The sequence below is a fragment of the Patella vulgata genome, chromosome 9 (assembly GCF_932274485.2).
Source record: "Patella vulgata chromosome 9, xgPatVulg1.2, whole genome shotgun sequence".
Taxonomy (NCBI): Eukaryota; Metazoa; Mollusca; class Gastropoda; family Patellidae; genus Patella; species Patella vulgata.
In genome coordinates, this window is record NC_065887.2 from 3,321,299 (window position 1) to 3,345,041 (window position 23,743).

General features: G+C 35.7%; 1 protein-coding gene across 1 annotated transcript; it reads right to left on the reverse strand.

Annotated features, from left to right (window-relative positions):
* Positions 1–7,084: 7,084 nt before the first annotated feature.
* LOC126831557 (uncharacterized) lies at positions 7,085–22,452 on the reverse strand. The gene is made up of 13 exons (XM_050562114.2): positions 22,373–22,452; positions 19,288–19,459; positions 18,508–18,554; positions 16,453–16,607; positions 16,039–16,125; positions 14,199–15,601; positions 12,791–13,376; positions 12,201–12,342; positions 11,708–11,793; positions 10,833–10,990; positions 9,681–9,874; positions 9,129–9,275; positions 7,085–8,378 (listed from the first exon to the last, which is right to left on the reverse strand). The coding sequence occupies exons 2-13, from the start codon at positions 19,330–19,332 to the stop codon at positions 7,778–7,780; spliced, it is 3,651 nt and encodes a 1,216-aa protein (XP_050418071.1). The 5' UTR covers positions 19,333–19,459; positions 22,373–22,452; the 3' UTR covers positions 7,085–7,777.
* Between the last annotated feature and the right edge of the window lie 1,291 nt (positions 22,453–23,743).

Here is a 23,743-nt window from a genome sequence, read left to right on the forward strand (position 1 = left end):
CAACATTAAATAAAACAGAAAAGGGAAAAAAAATATGCTGCAATATAAAATTATGACTTTACAAATATTCGAGTTTAAAAAAATCAAATGAAACAAAAAAAAGGAGAAATATTTATAATAATTTGAAAGTATTGACAATACACACAATAAAATTTATAACACAATTAGATACACGTTTCAAATCTAGGAATAGTTTGTAAGATACTCAAAATGCCATCTATACACCCCGGGACCAGGCCTTGCCTCCATGTGTCGAAGTTCAAAATACTGGAGTTATCAAGACAACTCTAATATTTGTGCTGCTTTTTGACACTGGCAATATATATATACATGTACATATAGTGGCAAGAACGATGTTCTAATAAATTTGCCCTTTTCTTCTTCTACCCAATTTCTATTATTTACAATCGTAAATAAATTTATTGATGTTGATACAAAGACATGACATAAAATCTGTGAAAACAGTTTTCAGTTATTATTTTGATATATATATATTTTTAAAATAATCCACAATTTAATAAACCACAAAGTTTCTATCTTAAATAACCTAATACTGTTAATATAGTAATCAACATTCAGGATAGTTGGGAAGGTGCCACATGCCGAGCTAAACAACACATGGTTTAGGGGTAGATAAACCCAAACACTAACGCCTAAATTACAAATGAATTTTCCATTATGGAAATGACCGCTTCAACTCACCTGAATGAGGACAACATCATTAGACATTAGACATTATATATATACTATATTTATCAACAACAGGATAACCCTAGTTCCATTTTAATTATTCTAAATACATGTATGTTGTTAATCTTTACTGTTGGTTTACAAAACTCTCAATTTCCCCCAACAAACATGCACATATTTAAAACAATTAAAATGTTCAGATCTAACACATTAATAAGAATTATATTGGTGATAAATGACCATTAATACAAGAGTTAATAAAGAATTAAAAGTTGATCGGAGGGGTCCTGTAGAGGAAGGTGCATGGTTTAACTTCCACCGTTTCTTAAACAGGTTATATCTTTATAGGGCACCGTCCCCCACATTCAAGTTACTGGTAGTTAAGAGTCTGTTACTTGAATTAATAGGTTACCATTGCTGGGCATCCCCCAGCACCCTTTTAATTATAATAGGTTATTGTTGCTGGGCATCCTTTTAATTATAATAGGTTACCATCCCCCAGCACCCTTTTAATTATAATAGGTTACCATCCCCCAGCACCCTTTTAATTATAATAGGTTACCATCCCCCAGCACCCTTTTAATTAAAATAGTTTACCATCCCCTGGACCTTTCTCTAGATGCATCTCATTCCAACCTTTTATAATTCATGTATCCATAATTTGAGAATAAAAAAGGTTCTAAAGAAATGTATTGGTATGGTAATTAAATTAAACTACGGATGCTACTAATGGACAGTAAATATGAAACCTACAGCTGATGGACAGTATATGAAACCTACAGCTGATGGACAGTAAATATTAAACCTACAGCTGACGGACAGTAAATATTAAACCTACAACTGACGAACAGTAAATATTAAACCTACAACTGATGGAAAGTAAATATTAAACCTACAACTGATGGACAGTAAATATTAATTGATAACAATCATCAGTGACATACTAACAATAACTACATCAATAAACTTGCGGAATGGTATTAGAAATACACCAGTAATATAACACTGCCTGGGTCACAATTCCATGGAATACAATTTCTGTTACTACTAAGCTTAGGCTTCTTTAGTCTATATCAAGCAATGTTGCTGAGTTATAAACAGTATTTGTATATAATTGTGACCTGTGTATTTCAAGTGATAAACAGTAATTGTATCTTATAGAATTGTGACCAGTGTATATCCAGTTAAGTTATTAAATGCCATGGAATCATTATAATATAATACTGTGGCTAGGTTAACAAGTGGTAGACTGTGGAGATCGAAATGTATAACACATAGGTCAATATAATTATAACACATAAATCTATATAGTTATAAATAGAACCGTGACTTGTTAAAAACTTATCTCTCTAAACTCTTTTTAATTTCAAATTATTACGTTCTTTTTAAAAGAGATCTAGATTTTTGGGAGAAAAAGGCCCTGGAATTGTTATTTTTAAAATAATGGTTGCTTTCAATATTGTCAACTGACGTTTCTAAAACACATGATCATGAGGTAGGTTTAAATTAATATACCTCAACATATATATGAATAAGTTTTCACCAGTGATTAAGATCGAATTTAATAATGCTTATTCCTAACTCCCATTATATAAATTCCTAACTCCCATTACATATCCTTTTAATTATAATAGGTTACCATCCCCCAGCACCCTTGCCTACAATTAGCTCCGCTTGCGAAAAGACACTAAGCTCGTAGACCGACATTTTAAGTCATTTTGTCTGGCACTGACCTGTTTGTTTTTCTGATATAATATTCATCCAGAACAAAGTTTAAAATGTCTGGTATATTAATGCCTGACATTTTGTCAGGTGCAACTAATACCATTATTCCCAGGCCTGCAAATGAACAATAGTACAGAACAGGTAGATTTCTGAAAGAAATACAACTTTTCCGATCTTAATAATTATAATTTTGAATCAACCATTATCCAAAATATTGAAGCAATATCCATAAAAATCTATGACAACTCAATACAGAAGAAAATTCTGTTTCTGCCAAAGCCAGAAAATAAATTTCCTAACATAAGAGATATAACCTTTAGATGGCGGCCAAATGATGATATACTGTGTTGAATTGATGTTAATAGATGTAAATATAAGATATGTGATATAATATCATGTGCATTATAATAATTATTAATACAATGTACAAACATGTGATAATAAATATATTTAATAATAAAAAAAGGTTAGTTTCTAGTCAGAATGAGTATTAATACCTGTAATCAAATAACCACCTTTATATATCGATATAATAAAAACGTCAAAGTTATAACATTTCTCATAAAATGATAAATCATTGAAAAATTGTATCATTCTGAATTTCACAGATTTTTTTATAACAGATAATTTTATAACTACTGGTACACAAATAAGTCTGGGCATTTTAAGGCTAATATTTGTTAATTATAATGCTATATAACCTATATTAACTGTTATTAATTCAGGGATTACAACACTAATATTAGTTAATTAATGCTTGATAACCCACTTTAACTGTTAATTAATTCAGTCATTTTAACACCAATATTAGTTAATTAACGCCTAATAACCTACATTCATTGGGGCATTTTCAGACTAATATTAGTTAATTAATGCCTAATAAGCTACATTAATTGTTTCAGGCTTTATAGCATTAATATTTGTTAATTAATGCTCAATAACCTACAATAACTGTTAATTGATTCGGGCAATACAACAATTAATGGTTTATAATCTACATTAGTGGTTTCAGGCTGTATAAGATTAATATTTGATAATTAATGAGAGAGAGAGAGAAATGGGGTTTAACGTCCACTCGACACAAACTAGGTCATTTCGGGACTAACATATGGTTTAACTTTATTTCAATAATTTGCTTGCGCGTAGGGGTCTTTAGCAGTGGGAGGAAACCGGAGGACCTGTGATAATTAATGGTTATAACCTGCAATAATTGTTTCAGGCTTTAAAAGATTAATATTCGATAATTATTTAGTTCTTTGGTTTGAGATTTGTACCTGGCACAACTAGCCTTTCTTATTTCCAAAGTTATGACACGTGGCAGGTTTTTTTATAGTTGGAATTCTGTGGACAAAAATGTATATTTTTTTTCCTTAAATTAAAAAACATATATAGTTCTGATCAACTTTTCTATCGCCAATCCTAACAGAATTATCTAAAAAGATACAGAAAAGACCAAGGAAAGATTTTTTTTTTTTTGGTAAAGGAAAAGAAGTTATTCTTAACAATTTCTATCACAATAAAACATCTTTGGTTTATAAACAAACATAAAAAAAAAATATAATAAAAAATATTTGAAAACAATAATTTTGTTCTATATGTAGATGTATCACATTAGATGGTAGATTCTCTTTATTTTTACAATATACCGGTACTTAATAATAAAATCAGTTGACAAGACATAATACTATGGAATACAACTACTGTTTTTATCACTGAGCAATGCTTCAACGAGTATTCTATTGTCTTTATGACGCAAGTTAAGTGATTAAGAGGTCCAGAAGCCATATTGACTTAAAGACTGAAGATTCAGGCAAAGAATTGATGATAAATTCTTGTTAGAGAGAGAGAGTGAGGGAGGGTTATTTCGGGACTAACATATGGTTCAATTTTATTTCAGTAATTTGCTTGTGCGTACAGGTATTTAGCAGTGGGAGGAAACCGGAGGACCCGGAGAAAACCCACAAGATTGGACAGACGACCCTACTCCTTGTCATGTAAAATCGGGGAATCGAAATCACGCCAGTTGACTCAATGACAGACCTTATGACACAGCATGCACATGCTAACATTCTTAATAACGACAAGAGAATAATAGTGGAAACAATGCTCGGTGATAAACAGGACTCGATAGAATTACGTTACTGCTAATAAATTCACATAACCTTTTATTAATTGTTCAACTGTAAAACAACTTGTATATGAATGTAATGGCACAATGACTAATTATGATTGATAATTATTTAGGGGAATTCCCCTATTGATTATTGGCTTCTCGTGTTGTATTTATTGTTCTAGCAACAAACCGGCTAAGGCTATAACTATAAGACATCTTGTAACCAGTGGCCAGATTTAATTAAATATGAAAACAATTCAATCTAAGGCAGGTTTTAGGTGTTTTAGAAATAAAGAAATTTTTTAAAAAATATAACATGCTAAGACTAAGGCAAGTAATTTGATATGGACCATTCTATACTAGGTAATATCTTGGGGTATTTATTACGGACATTTAGTGTTTTAAGACAAACATTTTACAAGACAATTATCTAAATAGTGACTGCATAATATTATTATTAGTTGGTATAAGCATGGCAACGGTTACTATAATATTATTATTAGTTGGTATAAGCATGGCAACGGTTACTATAATATTATTAGTTGGTGTAACCTTGACAACTGTGACTATAATATTATTATTAGTTGGTATAAGCATGGCAACGGTTACTATAATATTATTAGTTGGTGTAACCTTGACAACTGTGACTATAATATTATTATTAGTTGGTATAACCATGGCAACTGTTACTATAATATTATTATTAGCGGGCATAACCATGGCAACTGTTACTGTAATATTATTAGTTGGTATAACCATGGCAACTGTTACTATAATATTATTATTAGCGGGCATAACCATGGCAACTGTTACTGTAATATTATTAGTTGGTGTAATCTTGACAACTGTGACTATAATATTATTATTAGTTGGTATAACCATGGCAACTGTTACTATAATATTATTATTAGTGGGTATAACCATGGTAACTGTTACTATAATATTATCATTAGGTGGTGTAACCTTGACAACTGTTACTATAATATTATTATTAGTTGGTGTAACCTTGGCAACCGTTGCTACATGTATAATAGTATTATTAGTTTGTATAACCTTGGCAACAATTACTACATGTATAATATTATTATTAGTTGACACAACCATGGTAACTGTTATTATATTATTATTAGTTGGTGTAACCGAGGTACTATATTACTACAAGTGAGAATAACCACGGTAACCGCTAACAATACAACTATTACTATAACCTTGACAACTGTTACTATAATAGTATTATTAGTTGGTGTAACCATGGTAACCACTAACAATACAACTAAATTCAAGAATGTAATATATGACAGTATTGATAATCATCGACTCATTTTACTTTAAACACTTAAGTTTTCATTGCACTGATTTAAGAATCTTGATTGAAGAAGTCTTAATTTCAGTCGATGAGACGGTAGATTACCTCAAGCATCTTACAAAGGATGCGTATGATGGCCAAGAATCCAAGTCCAAATTCTGTAAAGTTTCAAATCCGAAACAATTCTCAATATCCAGATGTGAAACTATGGAAGACAAACATCCCTCACTTGTTGATATGTTTGAAGAATAAGAATCCAAATCAGCAGACATATTCTCAGATGGACAATATCTGGATTTTGATCTGAAAATCTTGCAGAAAGAACCAGAAAATATATAAGTTTTGATTCACGACCATCAAACGGACTTTGTGATTAAGGCCTATGCTAATACTAATATCATCAGTTTTTTTTTTTATAATTATTAATGTACACAAACAACTTCTTAAAATATAAAATATATTTTGTTAACATTAATATAATATATATATATATATATATGACTAGAACGATATATATTTACATGTAAAACAATATTCATCACTTTTTAAAGGGGCCGGATTCTAAACAAAAGTTCTTTTGATCATAAATAAACGCCTCATTCATGTCAAATGACAGATATTCTAAGATTATCTCAAAATAATTTATTCTTTATGCAGTTAAAGTCTTAAATGGTGACAGGAGACTTTTTGCCTGTGCAGCACATTCACCTTTTAATAGCCTTTAACACATCATAATGGTTCACTGTCTTTAAATCTTAAATGGTAAGAAGGACAATTTTGGCCGGAGCAATGCATTTGTTTGATTCCATTCGTCATCGTTTTCACGTGTACAAAATAACAACCCACAGGAATAGATTGTAGAGGCAGGAAAAGTAGTCATTACCACAACCTGCCAAATGTACCTGATCTATTCAACAGACGAACCGTGTGACAAGTGGCATTAGATGTTCCTCTCAGAGGGGTGACATTTATAAGATTTAAATATAACCGGTTCTGTGTACAGGTGGTGGGGGACATTATTTTCATCCTATATGGATGATAATATGATTAAAAGAACGTGTGTTATAAAATCAGCCCCTTTTTTAAACATATTTTGATTTAATGATTAAAACAGAGACAGATAATGATAATAATAACGTTAGAAAATAAACCACGGTGAATGTATATTAGGTATATGTAAATGCAGGAAGCACTTTCGCAAAAAACTTTAAGTACAAAATAAACACCAGATTTAAATACTAAAAAAAATAATAATAATAATCCCACTTCAATCAAATTACTTTTTCAAAAATCTCTCCTTTTTGGTTCATTTCAATTAAAAATTAACAAAATATTTTTCTTATATCATTGACTTAGACAAATCTTAGACAAAACATGGTTTTGATGTATTCAACTTTCTTCCCCAAATATTTAATTTCGTCATTTCTTTAATAACTTAAGAGACTTGCGCATCTCGACAATTTTCAATTTTCCTTTAAGAAATATCGAACATGGAGAGCTTTACTTTCACATTTATTTAAAACAAGTCTACTAATGGAGTTTTTAACTCAGTGTTCAAATCCAGGTATAAAAAATACTCAATCAGAATTGGTTAACAAAAAAGCACTAATATAAGAAAATAATTTGACAAAAAAATTGCATTTTTTTTACATAAGTAATGCAGCTACGGTGTATAATTGTTTGACAGATATGTAATGGAATACGGACAGGTGACCAGGGAGTAGTCTCCCCTTTTCACCGTCTCACAACCGTGTTTATTTAAGGTAGTTAACAGAAATAAAGAATAATGACTGGCTTCCGTCAGACCCTCAAAAAAATCATAAAGGGCCTGGATGAGCAAGACTTTAAGACATGATCAACGTAGGCTACAAGTAATACACAACAAAAGTTTCTGATTGGCTCCTTCATCTCAATCAGCTTCCGACTGGCTTAGTTAAATTTCTTTAAGAAAAAATCTTTTTGGTTCGTTGTAAAGCTTCTTGGACTTTGGCAATATTGGCATCGAGGGTTGCGATTCCTTCTCTAAATGCGGTGTCATCGACTGCAGTGGATGACGAGGACTCGGATATTGATGACATCACAGACTGGACATCTTCCTGTATTGAACTAAGAGAAATATTGAGTTCTCCCCCTTTATACACATCTTCTGTCATAGAGGTAGAATTAAGGGAAAGACGTGGATTTGAATCATTTACCGTTTCCTTGACATCGTTATTCGTAATGCTGGGATATTTCTTGAAATAATCAGTAACGCTGTACCGAGAAACATCATTGGGCTCTTTACTGATCATGTGACTATCTCTCACGTTTCCATTTCTGTCCGTTTTTAGTTCGTCCTTTTCACCCAGTCTTTTATAGCCATTTGTAGTCTTGTTTGTCATGGCGGTTTGAGATCGTCCTATTTTTGTGAGCATTCTGTCATGTTCTGCCAACGCATCTTGGGTAAGTGGCGATGTATCTGTTGATGTAAATCGGAGCTGTTTGATTGCTGACGGCTTCGTGATCGTCACAGAGCCTGGGTCAGAATGAATACTTTTTGTTGGACTGAAAAATGTTAAATATTTCATAATTATTTTGTCATTTCAAAATGGTCTGGCGGTAAAATGAAATGAAATGGGGTTTAACGTCCTATTGTTTTGCTCCAACTGTGCTAATGAAGACGGGCTTACACCATACAGTGTTCTATGAGGGAAATATTGCCTGGACAGCCATGCTAAGGTCTACTTATTTATTGAATTCCAACTGCCAAGATCTTTAACGTGCACACCAATATGAACAAGGGACATTGTTTTTTTTTTGTACCATCCAAACGACTATACACTGGGTTTTGTCAGGCCCTGTCCCACACCACTGACAAGAGGAAACCATGCCGAACAATCCTAATGAACTTTCTCGGCCAACAATGGAGGTGAACTCAGGACATTTAGGTTAGCGTCTTACTCACTAAACTACCATGGCTCCCCACAAATAAAGAATGCACCATCATTGAAATGAAATTTAACGGTTTACTGTTCTGCTCCGACTTGGCAAATGAAGACGAGCATACACACGCCATAGAGTGTGCTATGAGGGAAATATTTGCCCCGGGCAGCGCCACTATGGCTTATTCTTATATCAAATTTTAACTTGAAAGGGATCTTTTACGTGCTGTCCTTGTCAGTTCCTTCGTCCTGCCCCACTGACAAGTGGAAGCCCTGTCGGTAAATCCCGATGAACTTTCTCGGCTAGCGGGCCAGTGTCTTACTCACTAAGCCACCGTGGCTCCCTATAACTGAAATGAAAACCAGAACTAACCTAGATGGTCGATCATCTTGTTGTACTATATGTAATAATTTCTGTAATTCTCCATTAGTTCCCCCTCCATCATGTGACACATAATTACCATTAATAGGCTTCTTCTCTACACAACTTAACACTTCATTTACACCGTCCTTTAATGTCCTGTAATATATTTAATATAATTTACACTATCCTTCAATGTCCTGTAATATATTTAATATAATTCACACTATCCTTTAATGTCCTGTAATATAATTAATAAATTCATACCATCATTTTAAGGACAATATTGGTGTCAGTCATTATTACATATGTGATAGAACTGGTTAAACACGTTCCAAATATAATTTTAACACAGAGATCATTGCTACGACAGATGCGTAATAAACATTTGAAAAAACAGAAAGTGACACCAAAAATGAATTCATTTCACTGATAATTCCAAAGAAGATACGAGACTGTGAGAGGATATCTGACAATTCAAAAAGAGAATTGGCTGTCGCCTCCCCACAAAAAAAAAAAAAAAAAAATCTGAAGGATGAAAACTTTTTACAACATGATACTTACTGCACAACTTCTTGCAGACGTTCAATCTCCGAGTCGCGCTGTTTTAACGAGATCTTCAGGATATGATTTTCTCTATCAGCTGCTTCTAGTTTTAAACCACTTCCTTCTGTACGAGTCTGGGCCAGGGCTAAATCTTGACGTAGTTTCTGATTCTCCTGACAGTTCTCTTGTCGCAGTTTTAAACGATCATTATCCTAAAATAGAATTAAACAAACTTTATGTAAGAACTAAATCTGCCCATTGCAGATCTTTCTTTAGGCCTGAAATATAAACTATTAATTAGACCTTTATTAATATGAAAAGATGCCAGCTTATGTGTCGGATTTTCACTGGATTTGAATCCAATTTGCTGGTCGACGCTCATTGATGATTTGATCCAAAAATGGATAATCGAGACTATGCTTTTTATCGTATGACTTTAGTAATGATGACCGAGTCTAGGCCTAAAATTCGAACGCTGATATCTTGGTTGAGAGTGGAGCAAATTGACTGAAATGTTCAGCATATTCCCTTTACATTATCTAGTTTTTAACTATTATAGTGAGAACTGCCAGTTCATTATTAATTCTTCCATAATGTATGTTTAAATAGAATTAAATAGGGGTTTTAACACCAAATAGAAACTGGGTTATTTTGAGGCGTGATGGCTCATTGAATATGCCACCAGTTCACAAATTAAAAGGACGTGGATTTGGTAAAATTGAATTGATGTTTAACACAGGCAATGTTAGGGCAATATTTACCCAACAATATACTTGATGGGAGTATACTCGTTTTCATCAGCAGAAAAGTGTAGGACTCCTATATATTTCATTTTGAGACCAACACAATGCCAATTTACATTTAACTATATTTTAAAGGATAAATTCTGCAATCTTGAGAGGGAAATAGAGTTTAATGTCCACTCAACACAAACTAGGTCATTTTGGGACAAATATATGGTTTATTTTTTATTTCTATAATTCAATTGCATGTAGGGGTCTTTAACAGTAGGAGGAAACCAAAGGACCCACAGAAAACCACGAGGTTGGACAGGCGACCCAATTCCTTGTCACCTAATTCCTTGTGACCCTTCTTTAATCTTGAGACATGTAAATTGACTCTTAAGTCAAATTCAACAGCCAGACAGGTGACTACTACCTAAATACACACCTTTTCTCCTAGAGCCAAAACTAACTGCTGTCTTTCTTGTTTTAATTTATCCTTCTCTCTATCCAACTCTTCCAGCTGTTTAGATAGTTTACTTCTGGTCTCTCTCTCCTCTTTAAGTTGGCGTTGTAAAGTATTATGACTAGATTGAAGATGTAAAACTACAACAGAAAAACAACAAGAACATAGAAATTAAAAGACATCTGAAAGTTTTTGGGGCCGAAACAGACAACACAACTAGCCAGTACATTGTGGACTTTAGTCAGACTCGACCTAGAATTTAAAAATTCTGCATAACCCATTGACAACCATTCTCGGTATCCCCAGTGGTCTAATTCCATTGCCGTCCATGGAAGAGACACATATTCAAATTATCTGCCCTTTATTTAAATGAGCAATCAAAAAAATCGATAAATAAAAAGTTGGCAAAGAAAAGTAACTGTCATCTTGCTGCAACAATCAATCTACCATATTGTTGAGAACGTAAGCAATGAGACCGAGACTGGTTTGTAGACTCAAGCAACAATAAAGGGCAGATAATTTGAATATGTGTCTCCCCCCCCCCATATATTAATTCAGGTTATAGTTGAGTAGAACGGAACAAGACTACCGAGGATAATTGACCATCAATGCCTCAAATGACAGAGACTAAAAAGATAATTTAGTTCTTTTGTTGGGTTGAACAAAAAAATCAGTTATTTTTCAACACCTGTCCCTACATGTACCTGTGGACCTGATAATAAATAGGTCAGGTACCCAGACCTTCCATTACTCACACAATCCTCGGACAGGTGTTATTCAGCTGATGTATTTTTGTAGATTGAAGGCAATGCCACTTCAGTGGAAACAGACGTTAAATAAAACTAATTCACACATACCTTGAAAATTGACGCCAGGTTGCGTGGTAGCTTCTTTTTCTAACCTCTCCCTTTCCTTCAATTGTTGATTTACAATTCTTAGTCTCCTGTAATTCAAAACTCAATGTATCATATAATCATGGCAAACAAAAATTAAATTTTTTACGAATGGCCATGTTTAAAGCACCAGCCCAGCTAATGAAGAATGGCATACACCATGCAGTGTATTCCCTTGCTTGCAGGGGTCTTTAGCAGTGGGAAGAAACCAGAGGACCAGAAGAAAATCCACAAGGTTGGACAGGCGACCCTATTCCTTTTCACGTAAAATCGGGGAATCAAAACCATGCCAGGTGACTCAATGACAGGCCTTATGATACAACGCGCACTCATGTTGAACCACTAGACCCACGAGGTGGCCACATACAAGTTGGGAGTCAAAACCCCCGCCACTTGACTCAATGACACATCTTGTGATCTAACATGCCCGATAACCCCAAATATGAATAAAATTTACCTTCTAAGTTGACTGTTTTCACTGCGTAATGGTTGTAAAGCAAGATCTATCTCCGTCTGTATATTAAATGTTAGTTTAAGTTGTGGTATAGATTCTACCGTGTTCGATAAATCTTGGGCTAACTGACACATATCCGGATCACCTACAATAAATTAAAGCATATAGCATACACACACAGATAGGGTAATAAGGTGTCAGTTCCACTCAATATAAACTATGTGAATTTGGGACTAAAATATGGTTCAATTTGATTTCAACAATGTCCTTGAGCATAAGGGTCTTTAGCAGTGTTGACCCTACTCCTTGTCACGTACAAGCTTGGAATCAAAACCATGACCTAAAGCTCAAGTGCTAAACTTTTCGGTCATCTAACCTCTCCCACAGACGACCCTACTACTTGTCATGTACAAGCTGGGAATCGAAACCACGCCACTCATTGACAGGCTTCATGTGCTGAACTATTCGGTCACATACAAGTTTGGAATTGAAACCATGCCACTCAAGACTCAATGACAGACCGCATGATTTAAAGCACACAAGTTAAAACTCCGGTCATCCCCCTTGAGGTAAGGCGAGATTACTGTACTTACCATCTATATCACAGACTTCCAACAACTCCGTCAACAACCAACGTAACTTCTTGACGGCACCAATAGGATCGCTAGTTGTAGGTATAGCTTGATCGTTATCTATCTTCGATTCCATCCCCTTTACCGGAGGTATATCGGCTCTTCCATTAAACACAGGACGTATCGGTGAGTTCATGGGAGTTCCGTGTAACAAATGATGTGGTAGGGCAGTGACAGGTTTTGAGGGAAATGAGGTTGATTGCTGCGGATATTTTTCGTTTTCAAACCCAGGATGTGATTCATAAGAGTGGTTTTGCGCCTGGGGCAATTCTGTTTCATTCTCCGATAAAATAGTCCTTAAAAAAGGATGGTCAGACTTTTTACTTGGATGATTATTGCCCTCCTGGGATAGAGCCGACAGTCGTGAAGAACTGTAGGATCGAGGCCGGGGAAACCGTATCGGTGAATTTGCGGGAGTTTCCGAGAGATGAGCTAGTCGAGCAAATTGTGGTGGTAAATCTGTGATTGGATGTCTCTCCACGTCTGCTTGTTCCTCCGTTTCCTCATCTTTAGGATAATCCACAACATTTATATACGGTTCGTCCTCCTGAAATATGTGTAAAAACAATATGAAAATGGAAATCATTTGATGTGTAAGGTACCAAAGACTAAAGCAGCTTATCATCAATGGAGAGATTTTAAATCACTCGAAGACAAAATGAAATTAATGTGAACACAATAAATGCATCAAGTTTGTATCTCTTATAATTTTGTTTTACTTGTTGTCTATGTAAAGCGGCCAGCAATAAAAGGAAACGGGAGGACCATGACAAAACCAATGATGTTGGGCAGATGGCCTTATTCCTCGTCACGTAAAAGCTGGGAATTGAAATCATGCCACTTGACTCAATGACTGACCGTATGACCTAATATGCATGCGTTAAACCAGGGGTGTAATACATGCGGCCCACATCTGGTCCGCCAAAGGTTCATATGTAGCCCATGGAACAAATTCCAACAAACTGACGCGTCGATAATTTTAAGAAACTAGCAGTGGAAATCATTTATTATTGTTTTCTGGTTTCAGTAAAACTCTGACTTCTGTACTGTATTTCATAGATATCTAAGTTGTTTGTAATACAAGAGAACATTGTATTCAGTATTATATCTTGGCAATTTTAGAATTCACTAAAATTCAAGGACGTTTGGCTTTGTTTTTAGAATTGTTCTACATCTCTGGCCCACTTTTAGTTAATGTAGCCCGTGAATCGAAATGAGTTTGGCACCCCTGCGTTACACCATTCAGCCACCCATTCCCCCTATAATGTATATAAAAGGTATGACAAGGTAAATTTACCTGTATCCATGATCTAAAACCCCAACCCAACTCCCTCCTCGATGAATAAACAAAGACAGTTATTTAACTTACCTCTTCAATACCTCGCTGATATTTTGCTGGTGTTATCATTGGCTTGGAGACAGGCGATGTTTCTTTATACGGTCGTGACTTCCATTCAACTTCACCTTGAAAATTCACCTGCATCACAACATCTCGAGGTGGGGAAAACTGTGGAGAAAAATTTCCTGTCAGTTCAAATTGACGAGGAGGACTGGATTGTTCTGGGCTGTTTGAGCTTCTCTGCGGAGGACTGGATCGATTGGGACTTGTTTTTGATTGTGGACTGACAATTTCTCGAGATAAGGGATGTGCGGTTTGGTCAGATTCCGGACTGATGGCATGATGTGGTCTTCCAAGTATGGCTCGGGCACGTGGTTCAGGCATTCGAAGAGGACTGGGCATAGGCGTAACACAAATATCCGCGTTGATAAACTTTTTATTTTTCACAGCGGAGGGATAATTTTGTACTTCTGAACTTTTGGGCGATGTCTGGGTTGTTGATTGTGGCATTGAACCTAGTGTTGTCATGGAATTCTGTGCAGCCTTTTGAAAATGTTTCAAATTGTCCTGAAAGTCTGGAACTTGTGGCCCCTTTTCTGGAGATGACTGTACAGGATGATGTGAATCCATGGATCGAAATCCAAAACTTTCCTGCCTCTTGGGACTCTGCTCGCTCTGATTCTCGTATATTTCGTTTAAAGATTTCCGCGTTTGTTTGGGTGCTTTTAGAACAGTTGGTGGTGAAAATATATCATCTTCCTCATCTCTTTCTAAATAACATTTTAAATCTTCAATGTTGCTACCTCTTCTCTCTTCCTGCCTCCGTTGTCTTTCTTCTTCCGAGTCGAAATTTATGAGGTTCTTGTTCCGAAGATCCATAATACTATCTGTACTGAGTGGACGTGGTTTGGACGAAATGGAATTCTCTGCTTCGGACAGCTTTTGATTAGATAAATCTAACGGAGTTTCGCTACCCCTATGACCATAGGTCAATTCATCGTTGCTATAGCAACGCTTACCCGGTTTTAACAACTGAACCCGTCTCTGTTGTGGAGGTGCAAAATATTCAGGTCTGTGATTGGCTGATATGTTTTCATTTTGAGTCATCTCCTTGTTGCTATTGACAACATTATGTTTGATGACGGAAGGATCGGTTATTCGGTGGATGTGAACATAATTTTGGCCTTGAGATGAATGAGCTTGAGCAATTGGTCGCATCATATTCCTAGCGTAACTCTGGGTGACAGACGCTGGTAGAGAGTCGCGCATCCTTTTGTCGAGTTCTGGTATTGTCTGTAAAGGGAGGGAACTATCGTCATCTGGTATTTTATCGGGATCGGGTGTTGATGATATCAAACGATTGTTAAACGGTGTTTTTATATCTGTGATAGTTTCTTTTACAACAACACCATTCGATTCTCGATTCAAAGACACTGAAAAAAAAAAAAAGAAGAGTAAATGTATTTAGGACAATAGAAAACTAGAGCCTGGAATTGTAACTGGTTTCCAAATTTGAATTTCTGCTCACATAGAAGTCAAGGCTCTAATATGGCCAAGTCCATCAACGTTTAAATGATAATTCCCTCATGCTGTTATATTGTAGTCTAGATTACCAGACACAAGAGGATAAGAGAGAGAAATGGGGTTTAACGTCCACTCACAGAACCAGGTCATTTCAGGACTAACTTATGGTTCAATTTTATTTCAATAATTTGCTTGTATGTAGGGATCTATAGCAGTGAGATCCAGAGAAAACCCATGAGGTTGGACAGCCCAGTCGGAGCAGAACAGTAGGACGTTAAACCCCATTTCATTTCACTTGGTTTTTTTTAATTTCTAGAATAAAACAAAAGTAGAAATAAAAACATACTTTCTTCATTTCCTGTTGGTATTAATATGTAATCACTTCTTACTTCCGTCTTATTGGTTGATTTCTTACTTGATTTCTTTTGTTTGTCTGAAATAAATACAATGAAATAGTTCACAGAAAAGTGGAGGGGTTTCCTTTTAATATAAAAGAAAAACAAGAACAAAGACGGTTGTCAGGCAACGAAACATACAACAGCTAAGTCGTCTGGGCAGTCAACAAGGGTTGTCGTATATTTTATCTTTTGTCAGTAATGAAACATTTACAACACAATAAAATCTGATTAAGAGTAACAACTCATTAAGTAATTACAGTCCGCTGGACGGACACGACAACAATAATTAACATACGATCACATTTCCATGCGGGCATAAATAAAGGTGGAGTAGCACTTGGGACATAGAGGATGTATCTTACCTTGTTTAGTTGCTATTAATTGGTTTAAAATATTAGCACATTTATCAATATCATTATTCATAGCAGTCACATTATCATCAGATTCTGGTGTATACAGAGAGAACCCTGGTTTACTTCTTCCTGGGCGCTTCGTTGCCTTCTCCTTTACTCCATTCCTACAGCAAACAATAATAATAATAATAATAATTTATTAGGCCTTCTCCTTTATTATAAGATATGAAAGAAAGCGAGAGAGAGAAATAGTTCAATTTTACTTCAATAATACACTTGCTCGTAGGGGTCTTTAGCAGTGAGAGGAAACCGGAGGACCCAGAGAAAACCCACGAGGTTGGACAGACGACACTACTCCTTGTCACGTATAACCGGGGCATCGAAACCACGCAAGTTGACTCAATGACAGACCTTATGATACAGCGTGCACATGCTAACCATTCGGACATCCAACTCCCCACCCCACTAGATAATCTCCCAGCACGCACACGCTAACCATTCGGCCATGGAGGGAAGCACTACACACAAATGAAACCTATACAACAAATACGCTTACAAGACACAAACATTTACCTATATAAATATAATCATAGACGGGTGTATGTATCATGCTTTGTCACCACAATCTACACAAACATGTGGTACATGTATCAAATTTACCAGCGTGACTCAGTGAATATCTTAGCCCATCAAATTTTGGCCCTGGGCGAATCACGCTTCATTGCTGCTCCCTACCCCTACACATACAGTGGTATCAAATTAAGCAATATGACCCTGTTAATGTTTTAGGCAATGGAATATGGGCCCTGGGTGAATTGGGCCACGGTGAATTGGGCCACGGTGAATTTGGGCCCTGGGCTAAGCAGGGTATCCTGTTAGTATTGGAAACAGAAATGAAATGAAATGGGGTTTAACATCCTACTGCTCTGCTCCGACTGGGCTAATGAAGACGGGCATACGCCATACAGTGTGCTAACAGTGCTATGAGGGAAATTTTGACCAACTGCCAAGGGATCTTTTACGTGCACGTCAATGTGTACACAGGACCTCGGTTTTTCATCTCATCCAAATGACTAGACAGCTGTCCTTGTTGCCCTCCGTCCTGCAACACTGACAAGGGAAACCACGTCGAAAAATATCGATGAACTTTCTCGGCCAATGCTGGGATTGAACATGTGACCTCCAGGCTAGCGAGCCAGCATCTTATCCGACGTGTCTCCCAGTATTGAAAACAAACACTAGTTAATACATATATAACGACAAGAGAATACTTGTTGAAACATTGTACTCTATGGGAACAAACCAGTTATTATTTTCCTTATAAAAGTCAATCTGGTTAAAACACAGATCCTATTTCGTTTTGTTTTTATAGTTCAAAATTTCGTTTTACTTGTCTTTGCTACACTTGGAACCGGAAGAGTTGTTATTTAACTCGTGTTCTGAATGGTGTCAGGGATAAGCCAATGAAATGGTCTGTTACGGCGAGCTTTAGGTATGTTTTTCATGGAACTGTGGGTAATCCACTAGTAACATCAATGCTGATTGGTTAATCAAATGTCTGACGCCATAGGGTCATAAGTCGGTCGCTATAACTTGTCAGATCTTCATGTAGTGTAGGCCATCGAAAGTATAAAAAACGAAACGAAATATAGATCTGTATTTTAATCAGATTGTATAAAAATGAAATGGGGTTTAATAACGTCCTACTGTTCTGTTCCGATTGGGCTAATGAAGACAGGCATACGCTAAACAGTGTGCTATGAAAGAAATTTTGCCCGGACAGCAGCACTATGACCTACTCTTATATTGAATTCCAACAGCCAAGGGATCTTTTACGTGCATGTCAATATATACACAGGAACCTTGGTTTTCCATCCCATCCGAACAACTGGACAGCTGTCCTTGTCAGGCCTGCACCACTGACGAGTGGAAATCACATTGAAAAATCACAATTAACTTTCTCGAACAATATTTTTGAACAATTATGGCTCTACCTAAATCTTACATAATACATCTAGAAATACACTTTTAGCTTTTCACAAAAAATATGTTTCCTGCACTTACTTTTTAGAACTTTTAAATCCCAATTTCATAGCTAAAGATTTCCCCTTCTGGAAATTAAAATAAATAAATAAATTAACTATAGTCTACAAAACATTGATTATAAAACTTGAGAGGATTTATGCATCAACTCGACACAAATCAGGTCATTATGGGACTAACATACCGTACAATTTGATCTCAATAATTTGTCTATCCATAGGGGTCTTTATAAGGGCGAAGAAACCTGTGAACCCAGAGAAAACCCACGTGGGTTAGACAGGCAACCATTACTCCTTGTCATGTAGAAGTATGGGATCAACAATGATGCCACTTGACTCAATGACAAGATTGCATGATCTAAAGCACACGTGTTAGAAACCTTTACACTACTCAACCCTAGCTCATCTCTTTTAGAAGAGGCCAAAATATTACATGACCAACATGCTACACTTTTGCTGAAATTAAACAAATAAATGAAATACGGTGTTACGTCCTATTTTCTTTTCGACTTGGTTAATGAAATGAAATGGTGTTTAACTTTAACGTCCTAATTTTCTGCTCCTGACACTCGGCTAATGAGGAAGGACGCAAACCACACAGTGTGCTATGAGGAAAATATTGCTGGGCAGCGGCACTATATTTAATTCCAACTACCAAGGGATCTTTTATGTATTTGTAAAAGTGTGTAGGACCTCGATTTTGTGTCCCATCCAAACGACTATAGATTATCCCTTTCTAGATCCCTCCGTTCTGCACCTACAGATTAGATTGACAACAAATGTATTAAACTCAATGATATACCTTAACTTTAGGAGTTGGTGATGATTTGGCTAATTTATCCGGCATTCTGTATGTGTAGTGTGATACTTTCAATACTAAAAATAACTTCAAACACTGGGCATTGTGAGTTCACTCTAGTTTGAGTTATAAAACTACATAAGCTGCTTCAACGAAACAACAAGCCCAAATAATTCTGTAAAATAGAAAATAAAAACAGTAAGTTTAGATGTCTAACCTGACCTGCTGCTAAGATGGAGTATTATTATTACTAGAAGGCACCTGTCACGGACTTTGTTAGACACAAATTATCACAACGTTTTATTATAATATAACTTTGTGTCTGAAAGTCTGTGACAGGTTCCTGATGTCCAGATTTGGTGGACATCAATCACAAAAAGAGAGAGATGTGGTTTAACATCCATTCGAAACAAACTAGGTAATTTCGGGACTAACACATGGTTCAATTTTATTTCAGTAATTTGACAAGGAGTAGGGTCACCTGTCCAACCTTGTGGGTTTTCTCAGGGTCATCTGGTTTCCTTCCACTGCCAAAGACCCCTATTTGCAAGCAAATGAAATGAAACCAGATGACCCGGAGAAAACCCACAAGGTTGGACAGGTGACCCTACTCCTTGTCATGTACAACCGAGGAATCGAAACCCGCCAGTTCATTCAATGGCAGACATGATACAGTGGGCCTGGCTAACCATTTGGCCATCAAACCGTTGACATGCATTCCTCGACAAGCTTGCCATAGTACCGATTGATAAATTAGTGCGTACAAAGAAAAGTAATTTTGGAAAATATTAGAAAAGGCAACAATTAAAGCGGGATTAATTAAAGCTAATTAACCGATAATTCCGATGGGCAAAGAAACCATACATGCTTCTTTGGTGGATGCTGAAAAATTCAAGTTGTTAATCAGCAGTAATGGCGGCCGCGTGTTGATCGCAATTATTCTGTTTCACATAAAAGAAATTTTGACTTTCACAATTGAAAAAACATCAGCAGTGCTAGGTTCAATCGAGCTTGTTTACTAATTGATAAAACAAAGACAACGAAGTATTAGAAAATATACACAAAGTTTCAACAATAATTTAGTGTGAAGTTCAATGGTATCACGTCATTTGGGACTCAACATAAACGACATTTGGGACTCAGTTGACGACGTTTGGGACTTGATTGGCGTCAATTGGGACTCAACACAAACGACACTTGGGACTCAATATAAACGACAGTTGGGACTATTTATTTATGAGATATATAGTAAAAGCTGTCTTAGTTGTCTTTCGTTTTATTTAGTTGATCGGCGATTGTTGAGACCGCGATTAACACTGCTAGTTCTCCTTTGTTTTGATTATCTGCGAGTATAAAACTTCTCCTTTGTTTTGTTTTATCTGCGAGTATAAAACTTGACAATAATATATTGTTGAAAATTTGTGTATATTTAGTAATACTTCGTTGTTTTTCTTTTATCAAATAGTAAACGAGCTTGATTGACCGACCACTGCTAATGTTTTTTCGTGAAACGATATAACTGCAATCAACACACGGCCGGCGCCATTCTCGATGATTCACAACTCACGTTTTTCCTCATCCACCAAAGAACCGTTAGGTTTCTTTGAAACATACTGCAATAACATCGGGATTATCAGTTAATCAGCTTTAATTATCCCGCTTTGATCGTTGTCATTTCTTATATTTTCCACAAAAAACTTTGCCTTGTACGCACTAATTTATCGATTGGTATTGCCATCTACAGCAAGCATGTGAACGTGCAGCTCACGGATTATCGTTAACTTCTAAGAGTCCCAAATGTCGTGGTCATATTTTTTTGAGTCCCAAATGACGGGGGTCCCAAATGACGTGAGTCCCAAATGACATGTAATCAGTTCAATAGTCACCGATTAAACAAAACAAACATCGCCAGATCAAGTCTAAAGTGTCTGAACTGTCAACAGTCATGAAACTGACTACGAAATGTCGTTCTACCGTTAGTGACAGGAGGCTTATGTACAGGCTTAATTATAGAACAGCCATCCCGGCATGGCGGCAATACTCTGGATGGTTGCATGACATGTCCTAGAATACCCTGGACATGGTACAGCTGGGATATTCAGTAATTTCTGTAATCACAAAACCTAATATTGTCTCACAGAGACTTGAGAGAGCTGTACATTGACAAACTAAATTGTTGTTGGCCTATTCAATCAAAATGAAAACTTTGATGATGAAGTGACTGATTTTAAGGTTATGTTTCAACACCCTAAATAATTTTGGCAGTCCAGTCTAAACATAAAGGAGCTAAATCGCTAACATTTGGGACCTAGAAATTGACAAAAGTAGGTTGCAACACATATAATACTGTACTACTGTAGTATGAATGTATATAAACTGATTTACATTCAATGGTTTCCGTATTTACTCCAATTTCAAATCAGTTATGTTCGGCGAAATAAGCCAGCAGTCTCAAGCGAGTGCAAATTTGTAGCGTCTGGTTATTCCAGTCTACATACGCCGTTTGATTTGGTGCAATGTGTCTAGCCTTGTCCCTCGAGTCTCTTGATACAACTACTGGGGCTGAAGCGCATTATGGTACACGATTCGTGTACCAATGGTAAAATGTTTATTTTGTCTTAAATATTGGATATCAATAGCCCATCTTTTTCCGGTAAGATCACAAGATGAATGTTAATTTAATTTGACAAATAAATCGTGTTTTCAATGTTGAAGATTTTGGATGATATTGAGTTAGAGACTTAGCTACTTTAAACAATGATGAGTGTATTAACAATGACACTTGATTTTTTTCTATTAATATTTTGCAGGGACAGAGAGAAATTAGTTTTGGATCCTGCTGACTTTTGTAAACTGTAGGTTCTTCTACGCATATTTCAGCAAACATGACGAAAAGTCTGCTAGTGATAGGCCGTCTAGGCTAGTGAAGGAAATGAAATATGCCAGCTCAGCTGCAAATTGGATGTCGTTCCAATTTAAAAACAATTATTTTGAAACCCAGTAAAAGAAATTAATCAAATGCTTCGCTGTCAATGATTCTTCAACTCTCTAACATGAAACACAACAATCATTTTCATCATTATCTTACATTGTATGACCGTTTTTCTTGATGAACAGTTTCAACTTTTTAGCATATTTTGAACGCCGAGTCCATAACCAACAAACGCACTACTGTTTATGACTACGCTTTCCTGTTCCTACAACAAATAGTCCCATAACATCAAAATACAAATATGCTAGAAAAGTTTTCAAAACGAAGACCATTACATTTGCATATCGTAAATATTTTTAGAGAATACTTTACAAACATTCAATTCAGACGTTTCATAGCATGATATTATTATTTAGCGGAGTGATTTCATTGGGATATAAATAGTCCATGATGACATAATCTTTTTAAATTAAAGGGGAAGTTCCACAAAATTTGATGACTGTCGAAAAAAAAATAACCCAATATGCAAATCAATTTTCAAAAGATTACATACACATCGTTAGCATTTCATTAAAAACCATGCAATTATGCATATATTTTGATAAAACATGATAGTTTTATTATAGTAGCATATATTGGGTTATCTCCCCTTCTTTCCCAGGTCCAAGCAGTCTCCTAGCAACTATTATTATGTTACCATGTTATATTTATTTGATGTATCTGAAAAGATGTTGCCCGGAATCAAAACATACTCCCACAGCAGATTATTATTTGTCCAAGCAGTCTCGAAAAAGATTATTACATTATGAATCTTTGTGGAAATAAAATGCAAAATATTCAAACTGTCTATAATATCATTGGCACTTTATTTCTTTTATAATACTCTATGATTTAATCAAGGGTAATCTAACTCTATAAGTAAGAAATTATTGAAATTCGACAGGCTTCTGCATCTCTATTTAATTTCAAATAGGGTAACTTTTGTTAGAGCCTTCACAAGATTCTGAAAAGTGACCAAGGGCAATAACTCTGGAAGATATCCCAGAAGTTCATTCGGCTTCTTCACAAAATGTAAACAGATAATAAGACCTGATGATAATGTAGTTTAATTGAATAGTGTTCACAAGACTTTGTGGACAAGGGGCAGACAGACTGCAGGTAAAGAGATGGCAATATAGAAACATTTCAATGTGATCATATTATAACAGTTATAAAATTATGTGCTTTTAATGGTTTGAACCCAAGTGCCAGATTGATCACAGTACTATACTCAGAATTTGTATATCTACAGATGGTGCTCTGCTACCGGTCTTTTTATATTCACATATGCCTAATTGTTGGTCAAGGCCTCCAATGGGAGATAACTGCATATTAATTATTATATACAAATTGATCATCTGACAAGTATATGTGGTCGCATAAATAGTTTTATAGCATGTTACCACGATGCATGTAAAACTTGGCTGATGAATAAATATATCGTCCACACTACCTGCTTAATGTTATCGAAGCTATAGACTGGCCTCC

What these genes read in the sequence shown, in the direction of transcription:
- LOC126831557 (XM_050562114.2), bottom strand. Translation starts at nt 19,332, where the DNA reads ATGCCGGATAAATTAGCCAAATCATCACCAACTCCTAAAGTTAAG. An exon ending in ACCAACAGGAAATGAAGAAA is followed by an intron (nt 15,602 to 16,038) that starts GTATGTTTTTAT and finishes TTTTTTTTTCAG; the next exon opens with TGTCTTTGAATCGAGAATCG. An exon ending in CGTCTGCAAGAAGTTGTGCA is followed by an intron (nt 9,276 to 9,680) that starts GTAAGTATCATG and finishes AATATATTACAG; the next exon opens with GACATTAAAGGACGGTGTAA.